This window comes from Mytilus edulis, chromosome 4 (assembly GCF_963676685.1).
Source record: "Mytilus edulis chromosome 4, xbMytEdul2.2, whole genome shotgun sequence".
Lineage (NCBI taxonomy): Eukaryota > Metazoa > Mollusca > Bivalvia > Mytilida > Mytilidae > Mytilus > Mytilus edulis.
The window spans coordinates 32,978,275-32,992,125 of NC_092347.1; the positions used below are offsets into that span (position 1 = coordinate 32,978,275).

Here is a 13,851-nt window from a genome sequence, read left to right on the forward strand (position 1 = left end):
AATCATTCCACACATCAAATATAGTTGACCTATTACTAAAAGTATTAGAAAAACAGACCAAAAAAAAAAAAGCATTGAACAATGAACCATAACAATTAGTTCAAGGTCCAAAAAACATACCAGACCGACATGTACATCAGAATATAGTTCCATACACCAAATATAGTCGACCTATTGCATACAGTATTAAAACAACAGACCAAAGTACAAAAACTTAACTTTAACCACTTAACCATGAAAAGAATGTCAAGGTCAGATGACCCCTGCCAGATTGAAATGTTCACCTTACAATCAATCCATGCACCAAATACAGTTAGACCTATTGTGTACAGTATTAGAAAAAAAACCAGACAGAAACACAAACATAAACTATATCCACTGAACCATGAAAATGAGGTCCTGGTCAGATGACACCTTACAATCATTCCGTACAGACTGATAGTATCTGAGGTATGGACTTGACCACGGAAACTTTATATGATTCACTGATCCATGAAATGAGGTCAAGGTTAAGTGAAAATTGCCTGACGGGCATGACTACCTTGCAAGGTACGAACATACCAAATATTATAATTATCCTATTACTCATGATAAGAGAGAAATTAAGATTTCTTAAAATCTCAACTTTTTTCCCCAAGTAGTCACTGAACCATAAAACGAGATCAATGACTATGGACATAACGACAACTTCATAACATAAGGCATCTTTATACAATGTATGTACCTTTTGAAATATTAAACTTTAAAGAGGCAAGCTAACGCCGCCCCTGCCGGATCACTATCCCTATGTCGAGCTTTCTGCGACAAAGTCTCAGTACAGGCTCGATAAAAATCAGAAAATTCTGTCTTTCTACCTTAAATAAAATATGTAAAGTACTTAAACTTAGATACAACTGATTTGACAGATAACTATGGCACGCCGTTTCTATATTTATTCAAATTTGAAGATATCTTATTTATTTAACAAGATATCTTATTAAGTATTAAGATATCTTTCATTTTTATAAGATATCTTATTTAATTTGAAAGTAAATAAGATATCTCTATTAGTTTATAAGATATCTCTATTAGTTTATAAAATATCTCTATAAGTTAATAAGATATCTCTATTAATTAATAAGATATTTTATAAAGTATATAAGATATCTTACTTCTTATTAAAGATATCTTTTAAATACATACTTTATAAGATATCTTATTAATTAATAGAGATATCTTATAAACTAATAGTGATATCTTATTAACTTATGGATATATCTTATTAACTTATGGAGATATCTTATATATTAAATAAGATATCTTTATAACCAATTAAATAAGATATCTCTATAAGTTAATAAGATATCTCTAAAAGTTTATATGATATCTCTATTAGTTTATAAGATATCTCTATTAGTTTATAAAATATCTCTATAAGTTAATAAGATATCTCTATAAGTTAATAAGATATCTATAATAGTTTATAATATATCTCTATTAGTTTATAAGATATCTCTATAAGTTAATAAGATATCTCTATTAATTAATAAGATATCTTATAAAGTATATAAGATATCTTACTTCTTTATAAAGATATCTTTTAAATACATACTTTATAAGATATCTTATTAATTAATAGAGATATCTTATAAACTAATAGTGATATCTTATTAACTTATGGATATATCTTATTAACTTATGGAGATATCTTATATATTAAATAAGATATCTTTATAACCAATTAAATAAGATATCTCTATAAGTTAATAAGATATCTCTAAAAGTTTATAAGATATCTCTATTAGTTTATAAGATATCTCTATTAGTTTATAAAATATCTCTATAAGTTAATAAGATATCTCTATAAGTTAATAAGATATCTATAATAGTTTATAATATATCTCTATTAGTTTATAAGATATCTCTATAAGTTAATAAGATATCTCTATTAATTAATAAGATATCTTATAAAGTATATAAGATATCTTACTTCTTTATAAAGATATCTTTTAAATACATACTTTATAAGATATCTTATTAATTAATAGAGATATCTTATGAACTAATAGAGATATCTTATTAATTTATAGAGATATCTTATAAACTAATAGAGATATCTTATTAACTTATGGAGATATCTTATTAAGTAAATAAGATATCTCTATTATTAACTATATAAAAGATATCTTATATAGTTAATAAGATATCTTAAATAGTTAATAAGATATCTTATAAATTAATAGAGATATCTTATATATTTAATAAGATATCTTATATATTTAATAAGATATCTTTATAAACATTTTAATAAGATATCTTATTCAATCAATCAGATATCTCAATTAATATATAAGATATCTCAATTAGTTTATAAGATATCTTATTGAACTAAATAAGATATCTCGAAATTGAATAAATATAATAACGGCGTGCCATAGATAACAGTGCTTACAATAGTTTGATAATGATACTACAATCAACAATTTGACTCACAATTACAAAGAATAAAATCTGAAGCTGTGGACAGTAAACTGATGCATTTTGGTAATGGTTCCAAAATTTTCGTGTAATTCTTGATCTGCACTATATAATATTCTATCTTTATTCGTTTTTAAGTAGTCTCATATAATTATCATGCATTAATCAAAATGAGACAATCAGCTTGTGTCTTCAGTCACCATGACCACTATAATGTTTAATGTGTTTGTATCTTGGAATACGCATTGTATCATATGTGCTTTGTCCAATAAAATATTTGAATAATGAATTGGTGTTTAACAACATTGACTACCCATGAATATGGAACGCCGTAGCTGCCTTATGTGTACTTGTTTTTAGATACGCTTATACTTTTCAATATATGCACATAGTTTTTCTCTATATGCACATACTTTTTCTCTATATGCACATAGTTTACTTTATATGCACATAGTTTACTTTATATGCACATAGTTTTTCTATATATGCACATAGTTTTTCTATATATGCACATAGTTTTACTTATACGCACATACTTGTTCTCTATATGCACATAGTTTACTTTATATGCACATACTTTTTCTCTATATGCACATCTGTTACTTATTCGTTTTTAATGCGCGGAGTATACGGTTGCACTTTGAATTAAATCGTTTTTCAATTGTGTTCATGTCTCTGGTGGTAACAATGTGTTCTTACAGATGAAATGACCCTATAAGCGCGGTTGCAACCGTTCCAGTGCTCGGTTAATACCCTGTTACTTATTCACTTATAATACGTTTGTTGTACGTTGCACCTTTTAAAAAAGGATTTTCAATTGTGTCCGTGTCTTTGATGGTAACAATGTGTTTTAAAAAATGAAATTACCCTATTAGCGCGCATGTACCCGTTCCAGCGCTCGGTTAATACCCTGTTACCTATTCACTTATAATACGTTTGTTGTACGTAGAACCTTTTAGAAAAGGATTTTCAATTAAGTTCATATCTCTGGTGGTAATAATGTTTTCTAAGAGATGAAATGACCCTATTAGCGCGCATGCACCAGTTCCAGCGCTCTGTTAATACCATGTTACCTATTCACTTTTAATACGTTTGTTGTACGTTGCACCTTTTAGAAAAGGATTTTCAATTTTGTCCATGTCTCTTGTGGTAACAATGTGTTCTTAGAGATGAAATTACCCTATTAGCACGCAAGTACCCGTTCCAGCGCTCGGTAAATAACCTGTTACCTGTTATATAAAATTAAAGTATTTACATGTTTCTGCTTTTGCACATATTTTCCTTGGAGAACCCTGACAAATATGGTTGAAAATCAAATATGATGAATAAAAGATAAAAATTTGCTCTTCTTAATGAACATTTATCATTGTCATAGAAAATTGTAGATTAAAGCAATGTCCCTATTTTTTGGTGGCAGCTTTGTGACAAGTACAGCTTTCTCTTAAATGTTAAATTTACTATTCTAATAAATTCAAACTCTGAATGTTTACACTGCCATTACACATGGAATATTTAAACAAAATCATCCGAAACGTACAAACAAAAACAAGTCTGAACATACTACACTACACATAAAAAGTATTACAAACGTATTATAAGCGAATAAGTAACGAATAGGTAACAGGGTATTAACCGAACGCTGGAACGGGTACATACGCAGTAATAGGGTTATTTCATCTCTAAGAACACATTGTTACCACCTGAGACATGGACATAATTGAAAATCCTTTTCTAAAAGGTGCAATGTACAACAAACGTATTATAAGTGAATAGGTAACGAATAGGTAACGAATAGGTAACAAATAGGTAACAGGGTATTAACCGAGCGCTGGAACGGGTACATACGCGCTAATAGGGTCATTCAATCTCTAAGATCACATTGTTACCACCAGAGACATGAACACAATTGAAAATCCTTTTTTAAAAGGTGCAACGTACAACAAACGTATTATAAGTGAATAAGTAACAGGGTATTAACCGAGCACTGGAACGGTTGCAATCGCGCTTATAGGGTCATTTCATCTGTAAGAACACATTGTTACCACCAGAGACATGAACACAATTGAAAAACGATTTAATTCAAAGTGCAACCGTATACTCCGCGCATTAAAAACGAATAAGTAACAGATGTGCATATAGAGAAAAAGTATGTGCATATAAAGTAAACTATGTGCATATAGAGAACAAGTATGTGCGTATAGAGAAAAAGTATGTGCATATATAGTAAAACTATGTGCATATATAAAAAAACTATGTGCATATATAGAAAAACTATGTGCATATAAAGTAAACTATGTGCATATAAAGTAAACTATGTGCATATAAAGTATATAAAGTAAACTATGTGCATATAAAGTAAACTATGTGCATATAAAGTAAACAATGTGCATATAGAGAAACAGTATGTGCATATATAGAAAAACTATGTGCATATATTGAAAAGTATAAGCGTATCTAAAAACAAGTACACATAAGGCAGCTACGGCGTTCCATACATGAAGGTCTCGCTCGGTAGTCACCTTGATTACAGGCACTCGGAGACAAGTCCCCTGATTTGACCCAAATTCTCATATTTGATTTATCTATAATACTAAAATTACGAGGTCCAATTTGTCAGCCGTCATCACGTAAAAACGACGAATCACGGAATTCAACTTTATATATAACTAATATAGTACAAAGGTGTAGATTAAAAATTACACCACTCCAGGCCCTTTTGTTTTCCACGTAATTAATATTGCCAATAATTAAGAAGTTCCGGGTCGAGTCCGCTACCGATACCAATAGTATAGTTACCTGTTACCTATTACCTTATCTGTACGTTCCGCATCTGACAGGCGCACCACCAAACGTTGTATTCAGGATTAATATGCTATATACACGGGTCATAACCACAGGGTTGACACTACTAAATTGTCAAATTGTTACCGATTGTAGTATTTTAATCAGTAACACTTTCTAAGATAACAATACGAATACTAAAAATCTGTACTAAAAATAAGGCGTATAGGTACAGTTTTCAATTTGTTAGTGGGCATGACGTAAAACAGCGAAGCAAAGAGTTCAACTTTATTTATAACTTATATAGGACAATGCTGTTGATTAAAAAATACTCCATTCCAGGACCTTTTGTTTTCCAAATAATTAATATTATTGTTTCAGTTCGACGGGTTCAAACAGAAAGACTTGAAAGCAGAGAAAAACTGTGTATCTTATAATCGGCATGACTTTATCAGATGTCAATACTAATACTAAAATAAGGCTTGCGCATAGTTATATACTTTAATTCAGTCACGGACCCGTGATATCACGGGTGTGTTCTAGTAACATACTAAAACTATATTCAAATAACGAAAATGTCTGAAATAAGCAATTAACAATACATGTACTCGATAATATGTATCGACATTCCTAACGCGAAAACTCGAAATCGGAAAGAAAAAATGTTACACGTTTTCGCTATTTCGCGTTTTCCCTATTGAATAAGAAGATAAAACTAATCTAATTTAACTTTCATGTAGTTTTTAAATTATAAAAAATCATAGCTCAATTGGTATGATCATTAAATTGCGCAATACTTTATTTATACATGAATGTATCCGAGATAAACTAGTTTAACTACACAATAATTGAAAAAAAAAAGATCTATTTATTCAGGAGACCATGCTATTTTAGTACCTTATGCAATAATTCATGCTGCATATATGCAATTCATGATCATTCATCAGTAATCTACAATCATATACAATGTACATATTTATTCATCAAGGGTAAATATTTATATTATTTGTCCATCGCAACATCCAATTTCATTCGACAACGATTTATGATTCGTTGAATTTATTTTGCGTTATATTTACTAAAATTTGAACTAAGTACCGATTATTCTTTGATGTCAATTTAACATGAAGTATGTATGACCATTTTATCGGCCTATATATTAAATACTTCCATGCACCCGCCCAAAACTATGTTTATTGAATGTCAGTTCTTAATCAAATTGAAATATGTGTACTAATACATATTGTATTTGATCAATAAGATACTGTTCACTTGTATCTAAAGTAAAATGTAATGCCGGTATGACGTATACCTCAAACCAGTTTAAAGACAACTATTGATATTGTGTGGAAACAGGGTCTTTATGTATCGTTAGGTTGTTCATGTGGCTCTTCTTACTCAGAACCCTTTGTCAGTGATTGTTTTAGTATATCTATCAGTGTCTAACTGTGTTTTGTTATTTACGGACTTTGGTGTTGATAACTTTGATTTCAATACCTTTATAATGAATACAAATAATCCATTGAATTCCCTAAAAGTCACAAATCGTATTTGATAACGACTGGCACAGAGTTCGCAAGAAGATTTATCTGCATGTATAATAAAAGGATGAAAAGAATAAGATCAAATCTGACCTGTTTGCTGCTACTAGTATGTTAGATAGCAGACTCCAACGCGGCGGGTTGAAAGTACTGGTCAGCACTTTAAAAGTACCATCCCGGCTTTCTATCATATTTGTTTAATTTAATTGGTTCATCAGTTCCAAAAGTCTTTGCAATGCTATCTCTCAATCAGAAATGTCTGTTTATGCTGTGATTCCCATGTCTGCTGACTAATCAAATAAATTTAGGTTTTCAAAATATTCTAAAAGTGATATTTACAGATTTTGGCCATTTTCAAATTAGAAAGTGTTTTGTGTATTCAACCAATGACGGTATGCTGTAAATTGCTTACGGTGCTGCATCGTTGGCTCTATGTCGATGACGGGTCTTGATAGTTTCTGTTTATTTTAAACGTTACTTTTATAGACCCAGGACTATTATATTGAATAAAAAGTTGTGAATACTGTAAAGAAGATTTCAAAAGTCGACTGAAAACTGGACAAAAAAACTCATTAATGGCACACTCCGGCATAATTTATGAAAAGCAAACGGGGGGAGGGGGGTTCTGTGTGTTTAATGCTAGCGCTTTGGGAAATTCATTCGTGAACACTTTCTTGTTTATTCCGTCCGAACAGGCCAATAGAAAGGTATAATCGCTTTTCATTTTCCTTTTTCCAATTTTCACAAATTCTCCACTATGACTGAGAATAACGTTTTTATCGACCACCTGACACTTCAGTTTCATTATAGGGAGTATCCCTTTGCTTTATCAACACCCAACGCAACTGTTGACCACATGCAAACAGTTATATAACTGTGCCTCATCTTGTACCGCGATAACTCTGTGTCATGCAGCCCACGTAGATGTGCATATTTTGATATCAGCACCTGATTTACGATATGTACACTATATATCTTAAGCCCCTTTCATTGTAAGTCCTGGTGAACGGGTAATTTCAGGTCAAACTTGGGAACTAGACAAGGTGATGGCGTGGGCGGGGTTGTGATAAATTCTAAATAAAATAAAATTGATAAAAATCCATTCGTCCACTCTGACTTTAACAACAGAAATATCAGGTATGTTTATTCCCTTAAGATCAAAAATGAAAAAAAAATCATATTAATTTTAATAACAAATTTGGTAGAAATAATAAATAAATCAAAAAAAAATCGCATTTATATATTTTGGTAAACAAAGACGCCACCTGATTATTTTCTTGAATTTATGTTTTTTTTCCATAGATTGCTGATTATTTTACCATTGATAGCAATTTTGAAGGAAACAAAACTGTCATGTTATGTAAACAAACGGCTTCTGTGTCAAAAGATACTTACAAAGGGTCAAACATTACTTTCAAAGTTTATCTTCTTTCTTTATTTAGTTGTCATACATTTATCTATTATGAGTACTCTTAAATATACAATATCATAACCTAATATATACATGTATATTAATTCCTACTTCATATTTTAGGAATGGTTCCGTCCTTGTTAGCACTAGTGCTGCTGCAAATTGTTTTCGGATTAGCCACTTCTACATTGAATTCAAATGGTAAGAAAAATATACGTAGATACATGTTTAATTGTGATGAACACTCGTATCATGACTCTATACCCCGGGAGTCTGCTAATATGAGTTTTACGAAGTGTTTTTCTTGGATCGACCATCTTCTTTTCTATTCTTTTTTAATGGTACTAACTTGAATAGTTCATTGTACAAGCTTCTTTTATTCAGGTGTTTTTCGTATTTTCAACACAACACTGCATTATGAACAGTTTATATGTTTCATATATATAGACTAGGTTTATATGCACCGCCTCCGTCTGCTACAGTAACTTTTGGTTGTTAGCAATAGCAAGCACACTTCAAGTAAATGAAAATAAACTGTAATATATTGTAAAATTGTTAAATACCTGGAACGCAGAAAAACGGACATACGTATGTGGTAATATTTGCATAATTTTTACCTTTTGTACAAAATGTCTTATTTAAACGGTGGTAGTTCAACTATGCATGCTTGAACCCCGCCACATTATTTAAGTGTGTGCCTGTCCCAAGTCAGGAGCCTGTAATTCAGTGGTTGTCGTTTGTTTATGTGTTACATATTTGTTTCTCGTTCCTTTTTAACCGGATTTTTGTGACAAAAATGTCGGTTATTGATTTGGGGATGTACGGCGGGCGGGCGGGCGGGCGGTCGGGCAGTCGGGCGGGCGGGCGGGCGGGCGGGCGGCAATCAAATGTTGTCCGTGCATTAACTCATGAACCGTTCAACCAAAGCTTTTAAAATTTTAATATGTTATTACTGACAACTATACGAAGGTCAAGTTCAATAATGGCGATTTTGACTTTTACCGTTCAGGAGTTATGGTTCTTGAAAGATTGAAAAATGGAGTTGTCCGTGCATTTACGCATGAACTGTTCTACCAAAACTTCCCAAATTTTAATATGTTGTTACTTATGAAAGAATGGAGGTCAAGTTCAATAATGACGAATTTGACTTTTACCGTTCAGGAGTTATGGTTCTTGAAAGATTGAAAAATAGAGTTTCCAGTCGTGTCCGTGCATTTATGCATGAACTGTTCTACCAAAGCTTCCGATATTTTAATATGCTGTTACTGATGACAAAATGGAGGTCAAGTTCAATAATGACGATTTTGACTTTTACCGTTCAGGAGTTATGGTTCTTGAAAGATTGAAAAATGGTTTTTCCCGTTGTGTCCGTGCATTTTCTCATGAACCATTCAACCAAAGCTTTTGAAATTTTAATATGTTGTTACTGATGACAAAATAGAGGTCAAGTTCAATAATGACGATTTTGACTTTTACCATTCAGGAGTTATGGTTCTTGAAAGATCGTAAAATGGCGTTTCCATTCAGGTTGTTGCATTTACTCATGAACCATTCAATCTAAGCTTTTCAAATTTTAATATGTTGATACTGATGACAAAATGGAGGTCAAATTTGATATTGACGATTTTCACTTTCACCATTCATCAGTAATGGTTCTTGTGATATTGCCAGGACACAAATAAATGTTAATAAATCCGGTTTGCTGTCGTTGTGACAGCCTCTTGTTTTTTTTATATAGAATGAAATTCAAAACAGTGTGGCTGTGGCCATTGATTGACACATTAAATTCATCCATTGACTGGGACAATTTAAGTGAACGTTTGTATGTAACGACCACTGCTCACTATGTACTTTTTAAAGACACTTAAACTATGGGGTCACCAAAGGTTCTCAACACCTTAATAAAGTGATTCGAAAAACTAATCAGAAATAAAACGATGTTTTGATTTATATCAATTATATAAATCAAAACATAAAGGTTATTCGTGATTAATTTTTTGAATTATTTTATAATTAAAGGCGTTAAGAAACCTTTGGTGACCCCACAGTTTAAATGTCTATCGTAGGTACGTCGTGAACAGTGGTCGTTACAGACAAACGTTCATGTAAATTGTCCCAGTCAATGGATGAATTTAATGTGTCAATCAATGGCCACAGCCAAACTGTTTTGAATTTCATTCTAAATAAGGCCGTTAGTTTTCTCGTTTGAATTGTTTTACTTTGTCTTATCGGGGCCTTTTATAGCTGACTATGCGGTATGGGCTTTGCTCATTGTTGAAGGCCGTACAGTGACCTATAGTTGTTAATGTCTGTGTCTTTTTGGTCTCTTGTGGACAGTTGTTTTATTGGCAATCATACCACATCTTCTTTTTTTTATATTGGCAACGTTTATTCGTATTTTTATTAAATCAAAAAGTAAATGGTATCAGTTTTTATCGTTTGAGAGAATTTGTGTAAATGAAAATATAAAAGTTTATTGGACGTTGTAGAGATACATTCGTAAGATTTTTATAAGATCACTTACTGAAAATCTTTTTTGGAATTACCTAAGAAAATATAAAAAATAATACGTGTTTCTATACATGTAATCGTAACAAATGAATACAAAGCCAACTTATTTCAGACAACTGGGACAATTGAATCATTTTACAGGAATATGATATCTTATTCCAAAATTAACTCCAAATGCTTGAATGAATCATTTCTCAACTATTCGTGGTTGGTCATTTGTTTTCATAGTGTCTTCTATGTAGCAAAATCAGCGAATCCGTGTTCACACATAGATTCTCATTTTAACAAGTTTTCAGAAATACTTGGTCAATCTGCAGACTCAAGTCTGTAAAAAAAAAAATAGCAGAATTTGTCTACAAATGATATATATAAAAATCCTGATCTAATAAAAGACAATTCACTCAGAGGTATAGTTTTATGAATTTAATAAGAAAAGCTCCCCCTTTAAATGTTGGCAGGGAAACCAAATGAAAATACGCAAAAATTCAGAAATTACAATGTATTGCGTGCATTTATTATTGCGATTTTGTAGTTTTAGACTTAAATGCGACTTTAGGAATTTGAGAAAAATCCTGTTTAATTCACACAAAAAAGTTGAAAATGCGAGTTGAAATCTCTGACGCATTTTGCGCAATAATAAAACCCTCGCCAAAATTTCTGAATTTACAGTACTTGTACTAGTAGCACATACTGGTTTCATATATTCTATTAGGATTTACAAGCTTTAAGTTTGTGTAAATATATTCATGAAACCAAATTAAGCTCATACTAATAAATTTTATAATTTTCGACAATGTATATATAGTTTGTTAGACAATGGTTTCCTTAAGCATCTGGGCACGGGTTCTTCTACAGATATGCTCAAAACAAAAATATAAAACGTATGGTAGTACTTATGTCGAAAATGTCAAAATAAAACAAGCAAAAGACTCTTGGGTAAATTTTGCCGAGTCAGTTGCAATTTAAGTTCATGTAAAATGTTGACTGAGACAGTTGCAACATCTCGGTCTTAGATTTGGGCGTTAACCGACAACAATGGCATGAAGTAGTTTTTAAAACACCTGTGAAAGGAGCGGTTATTCAATATTCGATAAAATTTGGAAAAAAAAAACAAATGTTCTGGTGCAATGTTGATAAAACTATATGTCCTTTTAATTGTTGATTTAAGATTGTGTATCATCCATTCTCTACAAATTATAAGCTTTACGCGTTAAAATTCTCACTAGGAGGTCTTGTAAGATTAATATCAAAGTACATTAATAACGCATATGTATATATATGTATTGATCAATCCATATGCATTCAGAAAAGAGCTGTACATGTCACACCTTTCTGTGTGTTTGTTTTACAGTACTATATGTATATGTTGTTGTTCTTGTTTAAGCAAGGATCATGGGTTGCACATAAAGGAAACAACCAACTATGGTGGCCAATTTAGACTATTTCGCGTTTTCACGTTTTTTCCATTCATATCTTATAGGACGAAAACGAGAAATGAAAGCATTTCGTATGTTCGCCGTATACAATATGAAAATCAAAGTCGTGAAATGTAATAGTTTGTTGTTTCATATTTAACCAATGACCATTCTTTAACAAACCAACGAAATAAAAAAGTAAACTACTTCACCATTAAAATTTTTAGTGTACTAAAAAAAGCAAGAATTGGGGTAACCGGCATTATTGAGATGAGTTCACCCTGTATCTTACAAACAGACAGACTGGACGTAGCAGGGTATTTATACATCCTAACGACAAACATGACACAAAGTACAGATATGAGACTACTCGCAGTTACTAACAGATCGTTCAAAGACAATGGCAACTTAATAAAAAAAATCATGTATCTAAGACAAATATCAATCAGTTCACATCAAACATCCAATAGATTTAGTGCATGAACTTATGCAATGCCAAAATACAGGATTGACAGATTGTAGTACCGTGAAGGTGTATATTTGAACTAGCTTTCAGTAACTATGATTACTTATAGATTGGTACTTTGTGGGCTTTTTTGTCGTTGTCCTTTTTGACGAGTCTAGCCATTGCCAATTAATTACTTTATTATTCAAACATCCTTCAACTGTAACTATGACTCATGAGTTTAATCGGTATAACCAATACAAATACTTTATAGATTTATAAAATACAATATCCGTGAAATAAATATGAGGGAAATGTATCCTTTAATCTCAATACGCATGGTATCATAAGCTGATTTAGTTGGCACATAATTGTGAGTGGGGACATAAACGAATAATATATAGACATTTTTCTGATATCTCTTCAAACGTTGGCTGACTAAGGGAGCTACCATTTAATTTTTATGGGGGGGCTAGGATGAAATTTGAAAAAAATAGGCAGGACAGGAGTTTTGAGTAAAATAAAAAGGCAGGATGAGACACTTGCAAAAAAAAAAAGTCAGGACGACAATTTAGGTAAAAAAAGTCAGGAAAACTAAAAAAAAAAAGGCAGGACCGAACAGAGTGAAAAATAAAAAGGCAGGACAGAGATTACAGCTAAAAAAAAATGCAGGACAAAATTTTTCATCCTAGACCCCCCCCCCCCCCCCCCAATAAAAATCAAATGGTAGCTCCCTAAGCCCTCTTCGTATTTATGAATAAAGGGCCATGATATCGTGTCGAGTTACCATGGGGCACAAATAAAATCAGAAAAGATGTGTTTGACAGTGTTTTTGTAGTGTTTACGTACTTCATGTCCACTATTGTGTCCGATGCGGGATATGCTTTATAGGACGCATTGAAATCATTAAGGTTTATGTACCCTTCTGTAGCCATTTTTGTACGAATTTTTCAAACCTCAATTGTATCAAAACTAAAGATATAATAAATAATAGAGATAGGCCATTTACTACATGTTCTAAGGGGAAACTTGATGTAAAGCATTATTTTTTACTGTTTCATTGCATTTGATAGAAAAAGAGGACTTTGTGGCAAATAAATCAAGATTTTTATAGAAAATCCACAGCCTTTAATACAGAGATTTTTGTTATAAAATTTGAAACATAAATTACTCACTTGATTTTCTATGATGTGCTAGTGTTTATTTTTTACAAAAAGTTCTAAGTAACCTGTAAATTCCAAAACACCTCGTGCTGAGTCACTAAAGTCGAGCGCACCCTAAAAGGTGTAC

General features: G+C 31.6%; 1 protein-coding gene across 3 annotated transcripts in view; it reads left to right on the forward strand.

Moving 5' to 3' along the window:
• The first annotated feature begins 7,871 nt into the window (after positions 1–7,871).
• LOC139519499 (mucin-3B-like) overlaps positions 7,872–13,851 on the forward strand; it is a 65,104-nt gene continuing 59,124 nt past the window's right edge. For all 3 annotated transcript variants that reach the window (XM_071311613.1, XM_071311614.1, XM_071311615.1), the window contains exons 1-2: positions 7,872–7,916; positions 8,314–8,391. In XM_071311613.1, the coding sequence (XP_071167714.1) occupies positions 8,316–8,391 (76 nt within the window). In that variant the 5' untranslated portion in view covers positions 7,872–7,916; positions 8,314–8,315. The remainder of the gene's footprint in view (positions 7,917–8,313; positions 8,392–13,851) is intronic.